Below are 25,717 nucleotides of genomic sequence, written 5' to 3' on the forward strand. Positions count from 1 at the left end.
CCCTGAAAAAAAAAATTAAATCGGATCACAGACGGCTGAGAACGAGCTGTTCAAACTTTTAGTTCCCACTTTTTTCCTTTCACGGTATTTGGAGTGTTAATAAAGATAAAAAAAAGAATATGGTATCACACATGTAGAAACTTGCAAATAATGAACCAATTGACGTTTATTCCGATTAGCTTCAGTTTTACATCAGATCATATTGTTTGCATGATTTTCGCTATTTTCCTCATTTTAAAGTGGTTTAGTCAATTTTTAAGTCCAACGCCAGCAGAAGTACAATGATTTATGTTGGTGCATTGAACCTAATCGTTAAAGTATGAAAAAATAGCCTAAATGCTGTAAATCACCACCATGTTCGTTTTACCCCCTACTCCCTGTTCATTTTACCCACAATTCCCCTACGCAGTCTAAGGGCAGCATCCATTTATTACGTAACGCTAAAATCGGAATATTTTGACCCCATCCTCTCTCCGTAACGCTCGGCTGGACTCCCCCCCCTCTAGAGCGTTACGTAATTTGTGAACGGCGCCAAAGTTATGAAAAAAAATGGTGTGACCAAATTTTGACCGTACCATCCTTTAAACAACTTTGCTTCAATTAAATTTAATAGTTTTCTAAGAAGTTTAAAAAAAATCTAAGAAAAATTCCTCAGCCCACAGTGGCCCCGAATGCGGCAGTCTGCGGGCAAAAATACAAAATGCCCGCCGTGCTGCGCCCTTGTCATTCGCAGCTGACAGGCAGCTCTGTCAAACTGTTGCTGGTGTATCGGTCTCGCTTGATGATGGTTCATTCATAGACATCAGTCGCATATTTTTGATTATGTAGGGGGATATGAGAAAATGAAAACATCGGATCAATTCACTTCCATCCGTCGCGCTTTCAACATCGCGAATTTTGCGTGGTATACCTAGCACCTAAAACGAGTGTTGTCTAGAGCTAGAGTGTTCGTCGCGAGTTTTGGTGGGTTTCCTTTGCTTCGAAAAATTGGTGCAATCATCGTCGAGATATCGTCGCGGAAATTGTGAATAGGCATTGATTTTGCTGGAGGTTTCTGGGAGTATCGATGACCTGTAAGTGCGGGAATGCACTTAGATGATGGAGCGATTTGAAATATGATAAGAATCAAGTGTTATTGAGAGCCACTTGAGGTAGATAGTATAGAATTCTTCGTCTAAGCTTCTTCTGTGAAAAAAAAAATCGAAATAATTTTTACAGTAATTTCAGTGGAATTCAGCTTTATTTAGTTTGGGAATAATTCAAGCAAATGGCAATATAGAAAGTGGAGTGACAGTCTCTATAATATATGGGAGGCTAATTAATTCGTGAAATTATGTTTATGTTATGAAGGATGATGACGAGCCTTTAGTGAGTAAAAAGTTCCATATAGGGTGTGTTTCAGTATTCGTCTACAGTTCTAGTCAGTGGTCTTCAAAGTTCCAGCTGTTCTTTCGGTAGATTGGCTATAGATCATAAAAAGATCATTGGCAGTGCGTGGCGCAGCAAAAGATCGCCAAGCCCCCAAGGAGTAACAACCATCATAAGCCGTATTTATAGCTACATCTAGTGCATAAGTGAAAAAGTGCTCTTGTTTTTGAATTTCCTCGCCTCGATTTTATGGAGGAGAAAGTGTGATCGGGGTTCGACGGGAAACACACGATGTCGCGGCGTATCAATTTGATCGGAGTGTGTGCCATCAGCGGGTTGTGCATCTTGCTGCTCTTTGCGAGCCACCGGTTTACGTCGTCCAATAGCTACACCACCGAGTACTTCAAGCCTCGGGAGCGCAACGCCAATCTGCGACTGCTGAATGCACACAAATTCTACGGGTAAGTCGCGCCTCTATGAGAGCGTAAAAAGATGATTTCTTTTTTTTTTCTGTGTGGCGTTTGGAGGAACGAAAGAGAGTGTGAACGGTACAAAACGATGATGTGATGCACTGCATACACCGGTGAAAGGGCAACGCGGACGGAGACAAGGGAAAGTTGTGTGTTGCTTTGAGCCGTCCCACAAGAGTTCAAATTCGAGTTCAACTCGACAGATATGTGCGAAGTGTTCAGCGTGTTAATTGATGCAACTAATAATTAGTCAATTTTAATAAATCTGTTCATTAATTGTTTAAAAATCTAAGAAACGGAATTCCACAATACTTACCATTGACTATTTTTCAACTATTTTGTTTAATAAATCTAAAGCAACCGGCAGAAAAAATCCATCACATTGTGACTACATAAGTAAAGAAATACCGTGATTTCGGGTGAAATTGATCACTTTTCGTAGCTTTTTGAGAATCATTTTTGAATACTTATCGATATGGTTAAATTTAATGCTTTAAAACAAGTACGACCATGGTTTTTATCAGTCAACGAGGTCAAAAATTCTATTGCAAATCATTTTATTACAAAAAATATCATTTGAAATAGAAAATAAAAAAAAAATAATTTCGGGGTGAAATTGATCAGTCAGTGAAATGTTTTTGTAACTGGTGAAAATATTTTTTCCTCCTAAATTAACCTCCCCGGAATACGAAAACCTATGCAAATTTTTTACAAGTTTAGTATTTTTTTAATTATTTAAGTTTAATAAATTTTAAGAAAACGCCTGAAAGTATGCAATTTCTATTCTGAATATGATATAACTTCCGGAAAAGTACAATTTTATGCATAAATTTCAATATTTATGGAACTTTTGATGACGAAACCGGGTTTAGGGAATACTTGGCAGCTAGAAACATTCATTCGAATATTCATTACATTTGCGATACAGCTACGGTAACAAAAGTTTGAAAGCGTCTTCAAACTTCGCCTGACAGACTGTTTCGGAAAATATTGAATTTTATACAGAAATATGTGATTGATTGGCTGTGAAACATGTAAACTCATCATTCAATAACTCTTGAGCCAGGTGATGAACATTTTTTTACAAATTGTTGTAAGTTTAAAGCTTTTTTTTTAACAAATAAAAATGGTCCTCTCGTCGATCAATTCCACCCCACTGATCAATTTCACCCAAAATCACGGTATATTTATGCAAAAATGATAAAATATACATATAATTCAATAAATGCATTTGATCTATTTTGCATTATTTTTTTTCTAAATTTGCACCCATATCTAGATATCTATGCGCTAAAAGAGGTATGAACTTTATGATCATAACGACCTTCGAAAGTTCCTAGTGTGGAATTTCAATTCAATTTCCAACTGATCAATTTCACCTTGGTAATTAATTAGACCCCGGTTCAGTGTAGGTTCCTTAAAAAGTTTTTTGATAGAGCTCGTTCAAGAACACCCTATTTACCGCTTTTTTATGTCTGTATTAAGGAAATTTTTAGCCTCAGGCTAGTTCATCTCGGGACCCACGCTTTACTTCCCTTCTGAAGAACTCACCCTCAAACCCCATGGGACGCCCTTATAATCTTCTGGAACATCTCTGAAACCCCTTGGAACAAAGTGTAGAATTATCATAAACCCTCTGTTGGCGTCCAGTTTCTTCTGGATCAATGAAACACATATCGAGAGCAGCGTTTGATAACGGCAGCTTCAATGATGATAATTTCTTAATCTCTAACGAACTCACTCACTTCGACTCAACGCTCAACTTAACACTAAATCTCCTTACAATTCTAATATGTACATTCAATTCAATTAATTCCTATTGGATAGGACAGTTGCCAGATTCACCCAAATACATGAGACTCCGTCGCAACACCCTCTAATATCCAAATTTTTGATTTTGATCTAAATATCATTTTTCATCATCTAAAATCGATTTAAACATGTTTTGGAAGATGATTCTTTTTAATTCTTGATTTCGTGAATTTCAGTTTTTGATTTTTCTAATTTTTATTTTTGAGCATCCCCACACTTTTATATTTTTTCTGGAAGCCAATTTGGGAAACCGATTTTTTGAGGTGAAAACATTTTGAGATTTTATGGTTATTGTTGAAACATTATTATTTTTAATTATTTTCACAGAAATTTTTATTTTCCGTGTAATTTTAAAGAGAATAATTTTAGAGTGTATTCGATTCCCTTAAACTATTAAACAAGGATAGAATGATTTGGGAAAAATTTAAAATATGTTAATTGTAGCGATTCAATACAAAATAAACAATGACTTCTAAAAGGTGACTGAAACATCAATTTTTCAATGATTTTAAAAAAATGTAAATGCGCTTTAAAATACACCAAAAACCATTTTGAGATATACAGAACAGTCCTAAATATCAGCCAAAAAAAAAAAAAAAGATTTTCCACGAAACAAAAAATACAAAAATTCTCAAATTATACCCCGTCTAAAGGCGGGATTGGGTATTAGAGGGTTAAGTTAAAATGCACATAAAAAACTGAAAAAAATATGAAACTCTTCGGATCGCTCCTGAAACCCCTGAAATGCTCTTGAAACCTTTCGAACCTCGCAACACTCTGAACATTTCGGAACACTCTGAAATGACTCTAAAACCCCATGGAATGCCCATGGCAGCCCCTGAAACCCCCATTAGGTATCAGTAGATCGGCTCTAGAGGCACGTTCTCCTCCATTTGGGAAATTTGTGCCATGAAACCCCAATGGAATGCCCGTAAATTCTCCTGAAACCTAGAGGAACACCTCTAAAACTCTCAGGAACCCCTGGGAACACCCCGTAACCAGTTTTGTTAGAGATCACAGTGATTTGAACCTTTTCGTCGATATTCGGCCTCCTTTGTCTCTGACATTCGCCACACAAGCAATCATAGTACTGTACGAAACAAAAATGTCAAACGAGTACACTTCACCACGATAGCGTTTTCGGGAGACGGTTCGGCTTTTGTTATTCCTGTCTTCTTCCATAATGAGAGTTGTGTTGGCCAAAGTTGTGTCGTATTCAATGCAATATGCAAGATTAAACTAATACTAACATTCATAATCGGAATTGGATGTAAATCTATGCGAAAAGCTTGAATTAGACAAATGTCATCGTGTCAGACGATATTGATTTGATGCTTTCTTATGTTTATTGAACTTCGTTCCACTGCACGTGTCGTGTGTAAGAGGTAACGGTAGCGCACGAATGTAACAAAGCAAGCTGACACCTGACTGCGGCAATGAAATGAAGGTAGTGAAAAGTGTCGAATGTTTACAAGACTGCCCGTAACGCACTGAAGCCCTATGGACCATCTCTAGAACGGCTCTATAACCTCGTGAAACCTCAAGGAACGCCAATAAAATCCCATCCCCGCTCCTAAAACACCCCTAAAACCTTTCAAACATGTTTGGAACGCCCATAGGTCACCCTGGGACCTCCTGAAATTCCCTGAACCACTCATGACACCCTCTGGAACACCCCTGGGACACCTCTAAAATCCCTTGAGACTCCATAGGTCGCCCATAAAACCCAATCGAACGCTTTGAAATCCCTTGAAGACCTCTGGAACCTTCCTGAAACCCTCTGATTGAAAAAGGAAACAAATCTGGCAGTTATGCTAACAGTTTAAGTTATGCCAGTGTTTGACAATTGGTTCATGAATGCATAAAGAGAGTATGTGGTAAAACAAAATATATCTAACAATGAAAAAGTAATTTAAAAAATGCAAAAGTGTAAAAGACATTCTCTTAGTTCTTATAACTATGGTGTGACTTTGATATTTCACAACGATTTCTTAAAATTAATTTTAAGAATTATGCAGATTTCGTATCAATCTAGATTTTTCGTCTTCTTCTTATTCTTCTTCTTTATGGCTCTATATTCCCACTGGAACTTGGCCGGCCTCTCTTCAACTTAGTGTTCTTTTAGCACTTCCACAGTTATTAATTGGAGGGCCTTCTTTGACTGTCATTGCATGAATTTGTACAATGATGCACTATGCCCAGGGAGTCGAGAAAATTTCCTCGAACGGAACGGGAATCGAACCCGCCGTCTCCAGATTGGTGATCTATAGCCTTAACCACTAGGCTAACTGGAGACCCCAACAAGATCTAGATCTGTTATAAACCTAACGCTTTCTTTTTCCTGCAAAACTTGATCATCATCCGCTAGTTTACATTTATAGTCCATTTAAGCCTTGATATAAGCATCCGAATCTTTCTCGTACAATAACCCTGCGTTTACTACAGCTTTCGTAAGGTGTATTTTATAATCTTCGATATGTACCGTAATATGGGGGGGGGGGGAGGGGGGGAGGGCGGTGGGTATTGATCAGCGGGATGAAATTGATCACTATGGGATCCACGTCCTTCAACCGCTGAGGACGCTACAATTCTGTTTCAATGGAAGAACTTTTGATGTAAATCAATTGTGTGAATAAATTAGAAGAACTTTTGAAGATTCTCATGCTAATTGTGTCAGATTTAACATAAAAATATCGACTTTTTTGGATGTGTATTAAAACTCGGTAAAAAGACTATTGTTCAAAAAATCGCCTCCCATCAATGCCTTGTATATCAGATGACTCCCAAACACTTTTATTCATTCAAGGTAGGCTTATTCATCATAACATTGAGTTAAAATTGATGTTTACACATAAGTTTTATTTGAAAATAGCATACTTTCGCGATAGTAGGACGATTTTATAAGAAATTGCATACCTTTAGGCGTTTTAAGTGAGCCATTCTGTAACTTTCATAACTTTGTTTTATTTTAAACACACTGAATACATAATCAAATTAATTAATTATCGATTTTTGCGGCTTAACCAGTCGAGTGGAACTTTTACTTAATTTTAAAAGCTATGCACAGGGGTTACATATACTGGTGTGAGTGAGAAATGGACAAATTGGAGAGTAATTTGCGAAAAAGTGTCTCGTCCTCTCGGTAAGACACGAACTCACGACTTCTACTTACTAGGCAAGCGCGTTGCCAACTACACCACGAGAAGACTCGAAGATGTAGTGACTAACCTGAATTCAAGTGCAGCTCGAAATTCTGAGGTTATCTTTTCCACAGACCTCACTTCTTTCGGATGAATTCCGAATCCATGTATATGGAAAGCCTAGGCGAGAGCGTACCGAGAGGACGAGTAACTTTTTCGCCAATTCCACTTCAATTTATCCATTTCTCACTCACGCCAGTATTTGTAAAGTCTAGCATTTGGATACTAAATACACTAGTTGTAAGATTTATCAAAAATTATTCAGCTTCAGCATCATTAAATTTAATTTTCCAATCTTGAAATGTTATGTCATTGGTTGATCAACTTCACCCCGGATTAAAAGTTTTTCAATTTGGAAATTTGAACATTTTTTTACAAAATGTTGCAGTTTCTTGTAAGAATTTCGTATAAGTAATGATTGTACCTGATTTTATTGAAAAGAATAGAGGAAAAGTGATCAACTTCCGCCCAGATTACGGTATGCAGATTTTCTCACTGTCATCCAACAGGTCCAATATTTAGACTTCATCAATACATGACAGTTCAATACTGGCTCCTTGTTCACTAGTCCTCTTGCTACCACATCTTCAGGACACCTTACAAGAGCACTTGTTCAAATAGATAAAACAGTAAACATTACTGGATGCATTGTATCATTTTTTTTGTTTTTGTTTTTTTTTAAATAAAACGGAGCAATATGTTCAAAATTACTTTTCAGATACATCATAAAGGGAGTACCAAGGTATATACTGAACTATTTTCTTCGTGGAAAATATTTTTCATTTCTGCAAAAAAAAAACATTTTCAAAATTTCGTAAAAAAATGGTAAACATTTTCCACCACAGTTATGTTCTGGAATATCTGGAACAAAACAAAAAGTGTTTTGTCACTTTGGGGCAAAATTGATCAGAATACAATTTAACATCGGTTGTGACTGAAAATTGCATTTTACGCTTCATTTTTATCTCCTGAACCCGGATAACGCAACAAAACTTTTACAACTAATGAATTCGATCGTTCAAAAGTAACATTATGTTTTGAAATTGTCCCTCAAACGCGTGAAGGAAGGCAACTTTCCTTTAAGGACAAACGTATTGAAATCCCGTTTCAACAATGCATCAGAACTTCAGACGCACAAATCACAAGAAGCAAGCTTCAAACCACAGTGCATTTTAATATTCTGTTCTTGCTCACTTGTAATTAGCTTAAAATGAGAAGATCAGATGCGCTGGTTTTGTTTACGAAGAGTTTTGTCCGCTCGAAATCGTGAGTAGGTGCCAAAGTCGGCCATTGTGGCGGCCATTTTGGGATTCTAACAAGTATGTCCTTAAAATAAGTGAGTTCTACCATAATATTCTATTCTATCCTCTTGTAGTGCTTGCACAGCTAGTATTGAAAAACATTCTAGAAATATAAGAATACAGCTATTATATTATTCACTTATGAATAACATGATTGATGCAATAATTTGAATTTGATAAAGAAAGACCCTTCTCATTTCAAGTGTGGGTTATGGCGTTGCTAAGGAGGTTAATGCGCACTCCTTTCTTGTTGCCGTTTCCTAGGATGTGACACTTGTATTTATATCTTGTGTCCAGACACCAAGCCCTAATGCCTAGGCTTCAGCGACATCACTAGCTTTCTGTAACGAGATCAAAACAAAGACAGGTTCTATAACCTTAACATCGTTTATTCGAAACACAAGATAATTTATAATGTATGTAAATATGGAAATACAATAATGTAGCATGGAATGAACTCACCAAATGTATTGCATATATCATTTTGTACCAGTTGCCAACATTAACACCAGCGTATTTTAGTGGCAACTTTCTTCTTTTCGAGCAACCTTCAAGGATACCAGTTCAAAGCGATAGACCCCCCCCCCCCAACATGATTAGATTGACCAGAAACTAAATAGGATCTGGGACCATTTGGGCACTAAGGGACCGTTCCTAAACCATGTAGACTTTTTGGGGGGAGGGGGGTCTGGCTAAAGTCTACGCTCCATACAAATTTCAAAATGTTTGTATGGACAAAAGTCTACGAATGGGGAGGGGGGGGGGGTGTTCTGAGATGGCCAAAATTTGATCTACGTGGTTTATGAATAGCCCCTAACTGCTATAACTCAGTCAACAAATTCAAACAATTGTTTTCAAATTTTGTACATGGCCAGATTTTTCCTTCTCTTGGTCTCCTCATTACAAACCGCTAGCGATTAAGGTAGAACTGGAAGCATTTCCTCACTTTTTGTTTTTGATTTAATTAAATAACAGTGAGAAAATTGATTTAATTAAATAACGAAGCAATATTTTCAAAATCGGTCCTCGTAGTTAGAGAAAGGATCAAGGTATCTCCCATGGTATCTCCTGAATTTTTTTCAGGTGGAAAATGTTTTTCAGTTTTAAGGAAACCATTTTTGAGTAAAATTTCAAAAAAAATGTGGTTTTTGAAAAATTGGATAAAGTTTTACACCTGTAAGAATCCAGGAGATAGCTCGATCCTTCCTCTAACTGTGTATGAAAACCGATTTTGAAAATATTGCTTCGTTTTTTAATAGAAAATCAAAAACCAAAAAAAAATGAGGAAATGCTTGCAGTTTCGCCTTAAACCTTATTTTCCATTTGAATCACTGCCCTTATGACAATTTCCTTAGATCACAATACTCGATTCTTCACAAAAATCTTCCGGTTGGTCTGCACTGGGATTGCTTGTGGCCCTTGGGAAACCACATGTAGTCCCGATTGATTGGGACACTGTTTTGCATCCATTCTTCTTCTTATTCTGTTTGGTGTAACGTCCCCACAGGGTGATAGCTTGCATCTCAGCTTCTTCACAGTTCGCTGGAACACAAAGATGGTCGTCACAGTAGCCGCCCTTAACTCTACTCGATTTTTTCCCGTGCACAAATCTGGAGATCCATTGAACAACTGAAAATGGTACTCGTTGCTTACTTACTCGCATTGAGCACCGAGTAGCATTTTCAGACCAAAATGCTTTGTTTGGGAAATGAACGCTGGTGATCTTCACCTTAACTGAGCGCTTCCTCTGCCAATGATCATTTTGCATGTGTAATTGTATATCGTGTGGCAGGCGCGAAGATACTTTATGCTCAAGAAAAACAATGAAATTTCCTTTACGAAAAGATCCTGGACCGACCGGGAATTGACCCCATCACCCCCAGCATGGTCAAGTTCCTACAGGATTTCCTTCCAGAAATACTCCAGCAAGTTTCTTCTGCTTTTCATCAGAAGGTATTGGGAGAAACTGGGATGGAATTGATGGAGGATTCCGAAACTCTATGTGAAAAACCCTTGAGTCCAAGAAAGAATTTCAGAAGAAAACCTGGTAGAAGTTCCTGAGATGGAACCCTTTAGGGATCTCAAAAGAAACACTAGGAAGGACCCCAGAGGTAACTTCAAAAGGAACCCCAAAATGATTCGAAATCCTAGAGGTATCCTGGGGAGTAATCCTAGATGGATGATGATGATGATGATGATGATGATGGTCCCGCCACATACCCCTACAAAGGTTTGAGCTAGACGAAATATCTTTAAGATAATTATTAATTATGATCAATGTAATCAGATTTTGCAAACTAAATACGGACTGATTATTTCTACAGATATAAACAACATTCGAATTTGTCATACTATACAGCAAAACATAAATTTCAAAATACTGCTGCTCTCAACTACAGATCTTTGCAAGCATTACTAGTGATCATGAAAGATCAGAAAATCAAAAATATTGCGAGGATTGATAACGTTCGCGCGATGTCAAAACAGTCGGCAATATTCTCATCTTCAAGAAATTCCCGACATTCAACTAGACAACTCACTACTAATCTACAGAATCCTTCAACAGTATAGATATTCCATTTGATAAATAAATACAAAAATGTCATTTATACCTGTCACCGCGCGCGAGACTCAAACTTTTGTAGACTTCTCAAAAAAAGTTCAGTTACTAAAACTACGTCAACAAATATGAAATCCATCATCATCATCAGGGCGAGCATTATAGTCTACCAGCGCCCTAATAAATGAATAAAAATAAACTACAATCAGTCATACAAATAATCAGCTCACGAGAGCCACGTCAAGATACAAAATTATTAAATTGATAAAAACAATGATTAACAAGTTGTTTAAAAAACAGCTTTCACGTGTGAAATACATAGTCGGATCTCGCAATTAATCTCTAGAGACATTTTCGAAGGAATTTAAAAAAAATCCACCTCCTACAACCGAAACAATCTCAGAAAGTATTCCTCAAGCAAACTAGGAAAGAATCTCTGGAAGAATCCCGGAGGGGGGGGGGGCAGTCTCACACTACGCTAATAACCTTCCCCGGCTCCAAAATAATTTCACGCCGATCGGTTCACTAGTTTCCGGATCCATAAGGGTCAGGATTTGTTTAGAAACAAGTTCAGCGATTTGTTGAGAACAATCCCGCTAGGAAAATCGTGATGTTTGCATACATTTAACCACTTGCTTCAAAATGCATAATTAAGCTGTAAACAGTGTTATCGCAAAACACATGGAAATAAAACAGTCGCATAGCGCACAAGGCCAAACAATGTGCAAAATATATGACCGCCTTCCTACAAGCTACAATTTGCATTGCTTCTTGCTCTGATTCGTGGCTGATTATTGTTTTCGCGTGGGTGCTCCGAGATGATATCGTGTCGTGTGTACGGTTAGCGGGAGTAGCAACGTACATGTTTTTTTTTTTGCATATCAACAATTCTCAACAGAACCAACAGCTTTCATAATAATGATGATACGCTAAACTAACGATCGTTCCCGTTTCTCTTTTCTGTTTCAGCGCGAAGACATTCAGTGGGAGTTCAACGTACGACACCTATCCGCCTATCCCAACGCCTCAGAACTCCACCGTCACCATCGAAGATGTGCTAAATTATCAACGTTCGCGGATAGCGGACGAAATGGCCGAGTTTGAGTATCCAAACGGCCTTTACAACAGCGATGCTTCCAAACTATCGGACCTAACGCCGGAAACGGGGGGTCAACCGATGCGCAGCATAATCATAACCACGTGGCGATCGGGGTCGACCTTCCTAGGCGACATCCTAAACGCCATGCCCGGTAACTACTACCACTACGAACCGCTGCTCGATTTCGACATCGTTCAGATTCGGGGCCCTCCGAACGATCGGATCGCCATCCACAATCTGAAGCATCTGCTCAAGTGCGATTACACCGAGATGGAGAGCTATTTGGACTTTGGTCGGACGCACAACTATCTGTTCAGTCATAATACTCGCCTGTGGCGACACTGTCGGTTGTTTCCGCACTTTTGCTACGAACCAAAGTTCCTGGGGCCTTTCTGCAAGTTGTTCCCGCTGCAGAGCATGAAGGTGGTGCGCCTGAGGGCGTCGCTGGTCCAACCGCTGCTGGAGGATGAAAGGTGAGTTGCGCAATTTAGTGAACATTGACGTAGCGAGGATTTCTATATGAAGGGGGTTACCCTTCTGGAGCCGAATTGTAAGAGGGTTTGCGTTATGATGGTGTTAGGTCCGAACCAAGCCTTCAGCTTTTGTGATGTACATCAAAACTAAACTTATTGCTTGGTAGAGGACCGATTTCTTTTTATCCTCAATCCTATAAACTCAAACTCTTGTGTGTGTTATGCCATGTTCAGACTACGGAGTTATATCATGATTCAAGCAAAGTGATATTACAATATCACGAAACCGTTCACACTGGGTGTTTGGTGATATTGCTTGACAGGTGATATTCGGATGTAAACATGTTTACAATTCTTCATCTTTTTTCATTTCTATTTTGTTTTATCCAATGTTTTTCTGCATTATTGCAAATTGTTTTGGAATGATCTGTTTTGGTGTTGCGGATTTTTAGCCGGAAACCAGAATCTATCCCGGAACGTACACTGCAGGGTTCACATCACCAGCTGCCAGAACAACGACGTGAACATTTTGATTCGGATTTGACCTCCTGCTGGGTATTTTAGCCAAGATTTTAGCCGCTCTAGGAAACGCATAGAATATTTTACAAGTGAATGCATCCGATAGATTCCGTGAATGTACCCGGCGGAATTCCGATAGATTCCGTTGAAAACTTGCTACTATTACCAAAAAATAGTATTGACATGAAGCTCCAGATCAAGCTACCGGAACTTACGAGACCCTATCAAAATTCAGTATTCGAGGTTTTCTCCAGAGATTTTTTTCGAGAACTCCTCTGGGCATTCCTCCAGGAGTTTCCTCCGGGGATTCCTCCAGGATTTTGCTCTGGGGATTCCACCAGCAGCTTCTTCTGGGGATTACCCCAGGATTTCCTTCTGGATATTCCTGCAGGAGTTCCATGTGGGGATTTCTGCAGGATTTATTTCTGTGGAATCCTGCAGGAGTTCCTTGTGGGGATTCCTCCAGAGATTCCCTCTGGGGATTTCTAGATGATTTTATTCTGGTAATTCCTGCATGAGTTCCTTCTTCTTCTATGAGTTTCCTCTGGGATTCATCCAGGAGTTCCCTCTGGAAACTCCTTCAAGAATCCCTGAAGTATTCTTTCAGCAGTTGCTTTAAGATTTTTCTCAGAAATTCCTTTAAGGATGCTTTCGGGAATTCTTTCAAGGAACTCGTTTAAGAATTTCTTAAAGAATTTCTCCGTTGATTCCTTCAATAATTCCTTCAACAAATATTTCAAGGGTTCTCAGGGATTTCATCAATTTTTTTTTTAAGTTCCCATTATAATTCCTTCAAAGAATTTTCAGGATTTCCTTTTAGGATTTCTTCGGGAATGCTCTCAAGGGTTCCTTCAGGTACGCCTTCAACAATTCCTTCAAGAATTCCTTCAGGGATTCTTACAAGGATTCCTTCAGGAATTCCTTCAAGGAATTCTTCAGGAATTTCTTCAAGGATTCTTGCAGGAATTCCTTCAAGGATTCTTGCAGGAATTCCTTCAAGGATTCCTTCAAGAATTCTTCCAGAAATTCCTTCAAGGATTCTTCCAGGAATTCCTTCAAGTATACCACCAGGAACTCCTTCAAGGATTCCTCCAGGAATTCCTTCAAGAATTCCTTCAAGGATTCCTCCAGGAATTCAAGGATTCCTCCAGTTAATCCATTAATGATTCCTCTAGGAATTCCTTCAAGGATTCCTCCAGGAACTCCTTCAAGCATTCCTCCAGGAACTCCTTCAAGGATTCCTCCAGGAATTCCTTCAAGGATTCCTCCAGGAATTCCTTCAAGGATTCCTCCAGGAATTCCTTCAAGGATTCCTCCAGGAATTTCTTCAAGGATTCCTCCAGGAATTCCTTCAAGGATTCCTCCAGGAATTCCTTCAAGGCAATGATGCAAATTATCACCTCACTAGTGCTCATCACAACTCATCAACTGTATATTTATCGCGTGCGATTGAACTGTGCACTGATCAGCGATGACCAGCAGCAAAGAGGTGGCAAAACGAACATGATGTAAATGACAAACGATTTTGCACACATCTGACTGTGCCGCCACACGCTCGCCCGAACAGCCGAACCATACCGAATAGGTTGGTTTGCGACGCTACGGCACGAATGTTCGACACGCACACAGACGCAACATTCGCATGTACCGATACCATACTAATATAGCTTCCAGCCAACGATGCTTCGCGATAAGCTGTCGAAAAGCATCGAAAGCGATGAAAAGAGATGCTTGGCTAGAACGCAACGGCTCAACGGCGAAAAGGAAGAGTCAACTATGCTGATCAGTGTTGAGTCCGGTCGTGTGCTACTCGTATGGGAGGTTGATTGAATAAAGCGAGGATGGGTGAAAACGTATTCGTTGTCGAAAGCAAATCGCATCATTTCGCGAATGTTTTCATGAAATAGCAAGCTTGCTTCAAGGATTCCTCCAGGAATTCCTTCAAGGATTCCTCCAGGAATTCCTTCAAGGATTCCTCCAGGAATTCCTTCAAGGATTCCTCCAGGAATTCCTTCAAGGATTCCTCCAGGAATTCCTTCAAGGATTCCTCCAGGAATTCCTTCAAGGATTCCTCCAGGAATTTCTTCAAGGATTCCTCCAGGAATACCTTCAAGGATTCCTCCTGGAATTCCTTCAAGGATTCTTCCAGGATTTCCTTTAAGGATTCCTTCAGGAATTCCCTCAAGGATTCCTTCAGGAATTTCTTTCAGGAATTTCTCCAAGGATTCCTTCAGATATTCTTCCAAGAATGCTTCTGAAATTCATTCAAGAATTCCTTCAAAAATGCTAACAAGGAATCTTCAGGAATTCCTTCAAGGATTCCTCCAGGAATTCCTTCAAGGATTCCTCCAGGAATTCCTTCAAGGATTCCTCCAGGAATTCCTTCAAGGATTCCTCCAGGAATTCCTTCAAGGATTCCTCCAGGAATTCCTTCAAGGATTCCTCCAGGAATTCCTTCAAGGATTCCTCCAGGAATTCCTTCAAGGATTCCTCCAGGAATTCCTTCAAGGATTCCTCCAGGAATTCCTTCAAGGATTCCTCCAGGAATTCCTTCAAGGATTCCTCCAGGAATTCCTTCAAGGATTCCTCCAGGAATTCCTTCAAGGATTCCTCCAGGAATTCCTTCAAGGATTCCTCCAGGAATTCCTTCAAGGATTCCTCCAGGAATTCCTTCAAGGATTCCTCCAGGAATTCCTTCAAGGATTCCTCCAGGAATTCCTTCAAGGATTCCTCCAGGAATTCCTTCAAGGATTTCTCCAGGATTTCCTTCAAGGATTCCTTCAGGAATTCCTTCAAGGATTCCTTCAGGAATTTCTTCAGGAATTTCTTCAAGGATTCCTTCAAGGATTCCTTCAGGAATTCCTTCAAGGCTTATTCCTTCAGGAATTCCTTCAAGGCTTTCTTCAGGAATTCCTTCAAGGCTTTCTTCAGGAATTCCTTCAAGGCTTTCTTCAGGAATTCCTTCAAGGCTTTCTTCAGGAATTCCTTCAAGGATTTCTTCAGGAATTTCTTCAAGGATTCCTCCAGGATTTCCTTCAAGGATTCCTTCAGGAATTCCTTCAAGAATTTCTTCAGGAATTCCATCAAAGATTCCTTCTATCATTATTTCACGATTTTTTTAAGGATTCATTCAGGACTTCCTTCAAGGATTTCTTCAAGAATTTCTTCAGGAATTTCTTCAAGGATTCCTTCAGAAATTCCTTCAGAGTTTTTTCAGGAATTTCTTCAAAAATTCATTCAGGAATTTCTCCAAGGATTCCTTCAGATATTCTTCCAAGAATGCTTCTGAAATTCATTCAAGAATTCCTTCAAAAATGCTATCAAGGAATCTTCAGGAATTCCTTCAAGGATCCCTCCAGGAATTCCTTCAAGGATTCCTTCAAGAACTGTTTCAGGGATTCCTTCGAAGATTCCTTCAGGAATCCCTCCAGGGATTCCTTCAGGAATTCATGATGGAATCCTTCATTCTTGGAGGACACCTTGAAGGAATTCTTGGAAGAATTCTTGAAGGAATTCCTGGAGAAATCCTTGAAGGAATTCCTGAAGGAATTCTTGAAGGAATTTCTGAAATAATCCTTGAAGGAATTCCTGGAGAAATCCTTGAAGGAATTCCTGAAGGAATTCTTGAAGGAATTTCTGAAATAATCCTTGAAGGAATTCTAGAAAAAATCCTTGAAGAAATCCTGTAAGGAATTTTTGAAGAAATCTTTGAAAGAAATCTTCAAATTCCTGAAATAATCCTGGAAGAAATTTCTGAAGGAATCCTTGAAGGAATCCTTGGAGAAATTTTTGAAGGAATCCATGAAGCAATTTTTGAAGGAATCCTTGGAGGAATTCCTGCAGGAATCATTGGATTCCTTCAGGAATTCCTCCAAGGATTCCTTCAAGAATTCCTCCAAGGATTCCTTCAGGAATTCCTCCAAGGATTCCTTCAGGAATTCCTCCAAGGATTCCTTCAGGAATTCCTCCAAGGATTCCTTCAGGAATTCCTCCAAGGATTCCTTCAGGAATTCCTCCAAGGATTCCTTCAGGAATTCCTCCAAGGATTCCTTCAGGAATTCCTCTAAGGATTCCTTCAGGAATTCTTCCAAGGATTCCTTCAGAAATTCATCCAAGGATTCCTTCAGGAATTCCTTCAATGATTCCTTCAAAAATTCCTTCAAGCATTCCTTCGAAAATTCCTCCAAGGATTCCTTCAGAAATTTCTTCCTGGATTATTTCAGGAATTTGAAGATTTCTTTCAAAGATTTCTTTAAAAATTCCTTACAGGATTTCTTCAAGGATTTTTTCCAGAATTCCTTCAAGGATTATTTCAGGAATTCCTCCAAGAATTCCTTGAAGGAGTCCTCCAAAAATTCCTACAAGGATTCCTCCAGAAATTTCTTCAATAATTCATTCAAGGATTCCATCAGAAATTTCTTCACGGATTCCTTCAGGAATTCCTTCAAGGATTTCTTGAGGAATGTCTTCAAGGATTCCATCAAAAATTTCTTTCAAGGATTCCTTCAGAAATACAGGAATCCATTATGAATCCCTGAAGGAATCCCAGGAGGAATTCCTGAAGAAATCTTCGAAGGAATCCCTGAAACAGTTCTTGAAGGAAACCTTAAAGGTATTCCTGAATGAATCCTTGAAGGAATTCCTGAAGTAATCATTGAAGCATTCATGGAGGAATCCTTGAAGGAATTTCTGAAGGAATCCTTGAAGGAATTCCTGAAGGAATCCTTGAAGGAATCTTCGAAGGAATCCCTGAAAGAATTCTTGAAGGAATCCTTGAAGGAATCTTTAAAGGAATTCCTGGAGGAATCCTTGAAGGAATTCCTGAAGGAATCCTTGAAGGAATTCCTGAAGATTCCTTGATAGCATTTTTGAAGGAATTCTTGAATGAATTTCAGAAGCATTCTTGGAAGAATATCTGAAGGAATCCTTGGAGAAATTCCTGAAAGAATTTTTGAAGAAATTCCTGATAAAACTCTGAAGGAATTTCTGAAGGAATCCTTGAAGAAATTCCTGAAGAAATTCTTGAAGAAATCCTTGAAGGAAGTCCTGAATGAATCCTTAAAAAAATTCCTGAAATAATGATAGAAGGAATCTTTGATGGAATTCCTGAACTAATTCTTGAAGGAATTCCTGAAGGAATTCTTGAAGGAATTCCTGAAGGAATTCTTGAAAGAATTCCTGAAGGAATTCTTGAAGGAATTCCTGAAGTAATTCTTGAAGGAATTCCTGAAGTAGTTCTTGAAGGAATTCCTGAAGCAATTCTTGAAGGAATTCCTGAAGGAATCCTTGAAGGAATTCCTGAAGAAATTCTTGAAGGAATCATTGAAGAAATTCCTGAAGGAATCCTTGAAGGAAATCCTGGAGGAATCCTTGAAGGAATTCCTGGAGGAATCCTTGAAGGAATTCCTGGAGGAATCCTTGAATGAATTCCTGGAGGAATCCTTGAAGGAATTCCTGGAGGAATCCTTGAAGGAATTCCTGGAGGAATCCTTGAAGGAATTCCTGGAGGAATCCTTGAAGGAATTCCTGGAGGAATCCTTGAAGGAATTCCTGGAGGAATCCTTGAAGGAATTCCTGGAGGAATCCTTGAAGGAATTCCTGGAGGAATCCTTGAAGGAATTCCTGGAGGAATCCTTGAAGGAATTCCTGGAGGAATCCTTGAAGGAATTCCTGGAGGAATCCTTGAAGGAATTCCTGGAGGAATCCTTGAAGGAATTCCTGGAGGAATCCTTGAAGGAATTCCTGGAGGAATCCTTGAAGGAATTCCTGGAGGAATCCTTGAAGGAATTCCTGGAGGAATCCTTGAAGGAATTCCTGGAGGAATCCTTGAAGGAATTCCTGGAGGAATCCTTGAAGGAATTCCTGGAGGAATCCTTGAAGGAATTCCTGGAGGAATCCTTGAAGGAATTCCTGGAGGAATCCTTGAAGGAATTCCTGGAGGAATCCTTGAAGGAATTCCTGGAGGAATCCTTGAAGGAATTCCTGGAGGAATCCTTGAAGGAATACCTGGAGGAATCCTTGAAGGAATTCCTGGAGGAATCCTTGAAGGAATTCCTGGAGGAATCCTTGAAGGAATTCCTGGAGGAATCCTTGAATGAATTCCTGGAGGAATCCTTGAAGGAATTCCTGGAGGAATCCTTGAAGGAATTCCTGGAGGAATCCTTGAAGGAATACCTGAAGGAATCCTTGAAGGAAATCCTGGAGGAATCCTTGAAGGAAGTCCTGGGGGAATCCTTGAAGGAATTCCTGGAGGAATCTTTGAAGGAATTCTTAGAGGAATCCTTCAAGGAATTCCTGGAAGAATCCTTGAAGGAATTCCTGGAGGAATCTTTGAAGAAATTCCTGAAGAAATCCTTGAAGGAATTCCTGAAGAAATCCTTGAAGGAATTCCTGAAGAAAGCCTTGAAGTAATTCCTGAAGAGAGCCTTGAAGGAATTCCTGAAGGAATCCTTGAAGGAATCCTTGAAGGAATTCCTGAAGAAATTCCTGAAAGAATCCTTGAAGGAATTCCTGAATAAATCCTTGAAGGAATTCATGAAGGAATTCTTGATGGAATTCCTGATGGAATTTCTGAAGGGATTCCTGAAGGAATTCCTTAAGGAATCCTTGAAGGAATTCCTGAAGGAATTCTTGATGGAATTCCTGATGGAATTTCTGAAGGGATTCCTGATGGAATTCTTGAAGGAATCCTTGAAGGAATTCCTGAAGGAATCCTAGGAGGAATTCCTGAAAAAAGCCTTGAAGGAATTCCTAAAGGAATCCTTGAAGGAATTCCTGAAGGAATCTTTGAAGGAATTCCTGAAGGAATCCTTGAAGGAGTTCCTGAAGGAATCTTTGAAGGAATTCCTGTGGAAATCCTTGAATGAATTCCTGGAGGAATCCTTGAAGGAATTCCTGAAGAAATCCTTGAAGGAACAGCAATTTTTCCAGAAATTTCTGCAAGGATTCCTTAAAAAATCCTTCAGGAGTTCCTCCAAGGAATTCTTTAAGATTTTTTCAGGAATTTCTTTAGAAATCCATCAAGGATTCATCCATGTATTCTTTAAAAGAAATTCTTTCAAGAATATCCATCAAGAGAACTTCAAGAACTCCTATAAGAATTGCTTAAGGAATTTTTGATCGAATTCCTGGGAGGCAATCCTGTAGGAATGTTTTAAGGCATTTTTCAAGGAATCCTTGAAGTACTTCCTGAAGGAATTCCTGAAGATAGCTGTCAAGGAAATCCTGAAGGAATCTTTGAAGGAATTTATAAATGAATACTTTACAGAACTGCTGGACGAGTCCTGGGAGAAATCCTGAAAGAAACCCTGCAGGAATCCTCAAAGGAGGTCTTGAAGAGATTTTAGAAAGAATTCATGGATGCATCCTTGATAGATTTTCTTAAGGAATCATAAAGAATGCCTGAAGGAATTCTTGAAAAATTCCAGAAGGTATCCTAGAAAAAAATCCTGTAAGGACTTTGTAAAAGAATCTTTGAGGAAATTCCAATAGAATTCCTGAAGGAATCCCCGAAAAAGTTCCTGAAGGAATCCTTGAAAAAATCTCGAATGAATCTTTAACGGCACTCCTTAAAGGTATTCCTGAAGCAAGCCTTGAATGAATTTACAAAGGAATCCTTAACAAAACTGCTGGAGGAAACCTGGAGGAAATTTTGAAGGAATCTTTGAAAGAATCCCTACAGGAAGGCATTTGTGGAGGAATTCTTGAAGGATTTTTTGGAATGATTCATGGATGAATCCTCGATGGAGTTTCTGAAAGAATCCTTGCAAGGATTAATACATGAAAAAAATCCTACAGGAATCCCTGAAGGAATTTCTGTAAGAACCTTTGAAAGATTTCCTGAAGAAAACCTTAAGGGAATTCCTGGAGGAATTTGTGAAGGAATCCTAGAAGGAATTCCTCAAGGAATCCCTGAAGAAATTTCTTAAGGAATCCTTGAAGATATTTCTGGATAGGAATCCTTGAATGCACTCCTACCGAAATTCTTAAAGGAATTCCTAAAGCAATCCTTGAAATAATTTATGAAAGAATCCTTAACAAAATTGCTGGTGGAATCCTTGAATGAATCCTTAATGGAATCCTTGAAGAAATTCCTGGAGAAATTGCAGCATGCTGAAGAAATTCCCGAAAGAATTCCTCAAGTAATTATTGAAGGAATTCCTGAAGGATTCCTTGATGGAATTCCTGAAAAATCCTTGATGCTATTCCTGAACAAATCCTAGAATAAATTTTTGGATAAATTTATAAAGGAATCATTAGTAGAACTGCTGGAGGAATTCTGAAGGAAGGCCTGAAGAAATCCTTGAAGGAGTTTCTGGATAAATCATTGAAAAAATTTTCGAAAAATTTCATGATGGCATTTTTGAAGGAATTCTTGTAGAAATTCCTGAAGATATTCCTACAGGAATCATTCAAGTAATATCTGTAGGAAACTCTGAAAGAATTCCTGAAGGAAACCTTGAAAGAATACCTGGAGAATTCCGTAAGTTCTTTCTCGAAGGAATTCCTTAAAGAACTACTGAAGGAATTCCTGAAGAAATCCCTGAAAAAATTATTGAAGGAATTCCTAAAGTATTCTTGAAGAAATCCCTACAGGGAACTTTTGGATTAATATCCAGAGAGTTCTTCTTCTTCTTCTTCTTGGCGTAACGTCCTCACTGGGACAAAGCCTGCTTCTCAGCTTAGTGTTCTATGAGCACTTCCACAGTTATTAACTGAGAGCTTCCTCTGCCAATGACCATTTTGCATGTGTATATCGTGTGGCAGGCACGAAGATACTCCTATGCCCAAGGAAGTCAAGGAAATTTCCTTTACGAAAAGATCCTGGACCGACCGGGAATCGAACCCGTCACCCTCAGCATGGTCATGCTGAATACCCGTGCGTTTACCGCCTCGGCTATATGGGCCCTCCAGAGAGTTATCCTGGTGGAATCCACAGAGGGAACTCCTTAGATAGAACTCCTGGAGGATTCCCCATGAAGAGTTTCAAGAGGAATCCCTGGATGAATCCCCAGATTGAATTTCTAGAGGAATCCTCCAGAGGGAATTCCTGGAGGAATCATCAGAGGGAATCCCTGAAGAAATCCCTAGAGGGAATCTTTGGCGAAATCCCAAAAGGTAATTTATGAAAGGCTCCATGAAGGAATCCACAGAGGAAACCCCCGGAGGAATTTCCAGAGAGAATCCTTGAAGGAATCCCAAAAAGTAATTTCAGGAGGAATCTCCAAAAGAAATTTCTAGAGGAATTATCAGAGGGAATCTCCGGAGGAATTCCTAGAAGGAATCCGAAGAGGTAATTTCTGAAAGAAACTCCAGCGCGAATATCTGGAGGAATTTCCAGAGAGAATCCCCAGAGGGGAAAAATCCTAAAGCGAATTACTGCCGTTCTACACCCATTAGTCCCAAGTTCATAGGTATTCCCATACATCATGGGGCAATCATGTGTAGAACGGCAGATTAGGAGCCGCAAAAAAGTGAATGGAATTAGGTGATATCACGATAGTTCTAGAACGAATATGTCCAATAATCTACAGAAATCGAAGCTCTCAATATAAATGTTTATTCGGAATTCTGGTGGACGAGATACGACTCTTCTCCCTCCCAATATAATGAAATATTATAAAAATCAACGACCATTGTACTACAAAAGAAACAGTTTTCGTTCTCGACCTTTTCTTGACCATTCGCGCTTGCCAGTAATAATACAAGCAACAATATGACGCACGATCGGTAGGTACTAGCTACCTATAGATAGACATCTTCCGGACAGAGTACTCATATTCCAGCGTGGGGACGGATTGATACTCAGATTGCTTCCTGTTTTGCTGCCGACTAATCTGTTGGCCACAAAGACACCGCATCTCGAGACGTTCTCCAGCATCAGCTTCATCATTCGTTTGAACGATTCGCTCTCGGAAGACTGAGTTTCTGTACAAGGAAATAATGGCGGTTATCGTTGGTTTTGCGGAGAGGTTGTACAACTTACCCGGTAATGGAGATTGGAATTCTAATCTGGAAGCAGACGCTGTGATACTGAACTCTAGCTGCAGAACAACAACGTAGCCCATTCCCGTTTCCGTGGGGGAAAACTATGGAAATAATTGAAGTTCGTAGAGAGCTCAGTCTAGTGCATCAAAAACCCTCCGGCAACTGTAATCTTTTGCTGTGGCGCGCTTCCGTGAGGCCGTCTGACGAATTGGACGATGAAGTGCATGCTTCCGGGAGGGATTTCCAGCTGATGGATGTGCGAACTGGTGTATTGTATGTTCACCGTGATGTTTTCTCCTTGATCTGGTCGAGACTCTTCAGTGGTTGATATTCCGATGCAATGTTCCACACTTTCCGGTTTTTCCGTTGCGGCCACCATTGAAGTATCGTCCCTACGTTGATCTCCGGGTCTGTTTCTCTGCGCCGGCCCTCTCCGATTTTGCGGAGGAGTTTTGAATTTTTGATTTGGAGCTTTTGTAGCACAAACTTTGCCAATTTCTTCATTCCCGTTGAGAAAATGAAAACTACAACAAAACAAACATTTCAGATGACATTTATGTCAAATCCCTACCAGTGTTGCCAGAAATGCTTCATTCGAGCACCGAATTCGAGCAGTTGTATCGTGATATTCAGAATATCACGTTCGGGAAGGTGATATTGGAGGTGTCAAAAATGTATGGCTGTATCATGTTCCAGAAACATGATATTGGCCTTGTATCACCAAAACCGCTTGTATCATGATACAACGGCGTAGTCTGAACATAGCATTACCCTAAATAAAAATGTAGTTTTGTTTTGCTCTTCCAGAGTTTTGCTCTGGAAGAGGTTTTGCAAACTATAAATCCTTAAAAATTCTTGACGTCCTGTAAGTAATTTCGATAGTGACCGTGGTTTGTTGTGTTTCTTTTAAACAAACACTTCGACAGATCGTTTTTTTTTAAATCATGAACCAATCCGAAAATGATGAAAAGTTTTTCGGTGGCCATATTGATAAAAATGATGTTAAATGTAAGCTAAATGTGGAAAATTTAAGGTTAATGTATTGCCTCTTGTGCATTGCTCTGCGAAGACCCTGGGACATGTGCGTATATTCAGTTTTTCAGGTACCTAAAATCACTGCGACTCAAGAATTGCGAATATTTCTATTGAAAAGTGGAATAAATGAAGGCATTGGTAAAACTACCATAATGTTTTACGTGATTTAACCGATTGATTTGATTTCTACAATTAGAATAACTAGCCACAGAAGTCCAAAGTCGCGACAGTTCGTGTGACTAACATCTAGTTTGCCACGCCCTTACAGCGTCAGTAGCGGTACTACAAGTGTCAAATAAGTTTTGTTTACCAAAACAAAAGATCCTCTACAAGGTGGGCACTAATAAACAATCATTTATTACATTTAAAGATTAAAATAATTATATAGGAAAAATGACTACAGCGCCATTGGAGTTCTAGTGTATTTCTATTTTTCTACATGACAATAAATAAAGACTATCGATATTTTGATCAGGTAATCTGATTTTTCCTCGTACACTAGAACCTATTGTTTTTAGGCACTTTTAATTTATGTACCTTTTATGCATGAAAATAGGGAAAACTACTCAGAACCAATATTGTGCATAAGAATATTTAATAATGATGGGAACTATTGCAACGGCGGTCACGGGGTGTTTATAGGAGAGAGCAAAAGAAACTTACAGGGGGGTTTCAGCAGGGTACTAAGAGCTCGAAAGCATTGCAGAGAGTTTCAGAGGAGTTTCAACAGGTTTTTTAGTCGTTACAGGTACGTTACAGGAAGGTTTCACGTGCGTTAAATGAGGTTCGAGTGTTAAGGTTTTGGAGGCATTTCTGGAAGCAGAGCATTTTTGGCGGGACTCAGAAGCGTTACGGAGAAATATTCAGAGGTTTCGGAGCATCTTAAGTGCGTTACATGAGGTCCGAGGGGGCTTAAGGGGGATTTTGGAGGCGTTCCAGGAAGTTTCAGTGCATTTTCAGCGGGTTTCAGAGGCGTTACGGAAGCGTTACGGAGGAGTTTTCGGAGGTTTCAGAGCGTCTCAAGTGCGTTACACGGGGTTCAATATCATTTGAAACGCTGCTGAATACATACCCTTTGACCTAAAGGTGTTCTTGAAACCCTCTGAAACTACTCTGACCTGAAATGTCTTGAAACGCCCTTGAAACCTCCGTAATCCCATTGATACGCCCTTGAAATCACGATTATCAATTTGAATTGCCTCTGAAACCCCTTTGGACGCCTTTAATAGGCTCCATAAGCCCCCTGGAACGTATATGAAAACTCCTAGAAACGCCCCTGAAATGCTACCAAACGCCCTTAAAACCCATAGAAATGTCCTTAAAATGTTCCTGAAACACCCTGAAATTCTCTTAAATGACTCTGAAATGCTCCTTGAACCCCTTGCAATGCCCTTTAAAGGCCCCAGAGATCCCTTGAATTGCCCTCAAAGCCCCTTGAAGCGTCCCTGAAACCGCCTCAATACTATAGAAATGCCCCTGAATTCACCGTAATCCCATTAAACCGCCAACAAATCGTGACAGAATGCCATGGCTGCTCAAATCCCCTGAAGTCCCATCGAATCCCCTTTCTTGGGCTCTCTGGGAATTTTCTGGAAACCCATTTAGCCCCACCTTAAATTCACAGGAGCAAGACCTGTTCTCGCGAAGTAGATTCCCTCATTGCGCAAACTTAATTTATGCGTAAATATGCTCTTTTTATGCCTTTTTTGATTTATGCAGTCCCAACCATGTGCATAAAAAGAAGTTCCAGTGTATTAACATTTCAATTATTCATTTATTCAGTCATGTTTATCTAAAATTCCATAAAATTAAATTCACTATTATAATGATCACTATGAACCTACACGCTTGCTTCTTAACCGTTTTCAATCAGTAATAAAACTGTTTCATTTG

The 25,717-nt window shown here is 39.4% G+C and overlaps 1 protein-coding gene and 1 long non-coding RNA gene across 5 annotated transcripts in view; one reads left to right on the plus strand and one right to left on the minus strand.

The window, feature by feature from the left end:
• The first annotated feature begins 788 nt into the window (after positions 1-788).
• The window catches only part of LOC115253815 (carbohydrate sulfotransferase 5), a 134,196-nt gene continuing 109,267 nt past the window's right edge, over positions 789-25,717 (plus strand). Inside the window, exons 1-3 of one of the 4 annotated variants that reach the window (XM_062850859.1) lie at positions 789-1,151; positions 1,219-1,829; positions 11,681-12,283. In XM_062850859.1, coding sequence (XP_062706843.1) covers positions 1,660-1,829; positions 11,681-12,283 — 773 coding nt within the window. In that variant the 5' untranslated portion in view covers positions 789-1,151; positions 1,219-1,659. The remainder of the gene's footprint in view (positions 1,152-1,218; positions 1,830-11,680; positions 12,284-25,717) is intronic. The other 3 variants (XM_062850860.1, XM_062850861.1, XM_062850862.1) reach the window with 3 other exon arrangements.
• Positions 22,331-23,566, minus strand: LOC134286349 (uncharacterized). The gene is made up of 2 exons (XR_009996885.1): positions 22,788-23,566; positions 22,331-22,729 (listed from the first exon to the last, which is right to left on the minus strand). It is a non-coding gene; the product is annotated as an uncharacterized LOC134286349 (long non-coding RNA).

Source organism: Aedes albopictus, chromosome 2, assembly GCF_035046485.1.
Source record: "Aedes albopictus strain Foshan chromosome 2, AalbF5, whole genome shotgun sequence".
Lineage (NCBI taxonomy): Eukaryota > Metazoa > Arthropoda > Insecta > Diptera > Culicidae > Aedes > Aedes albopictus.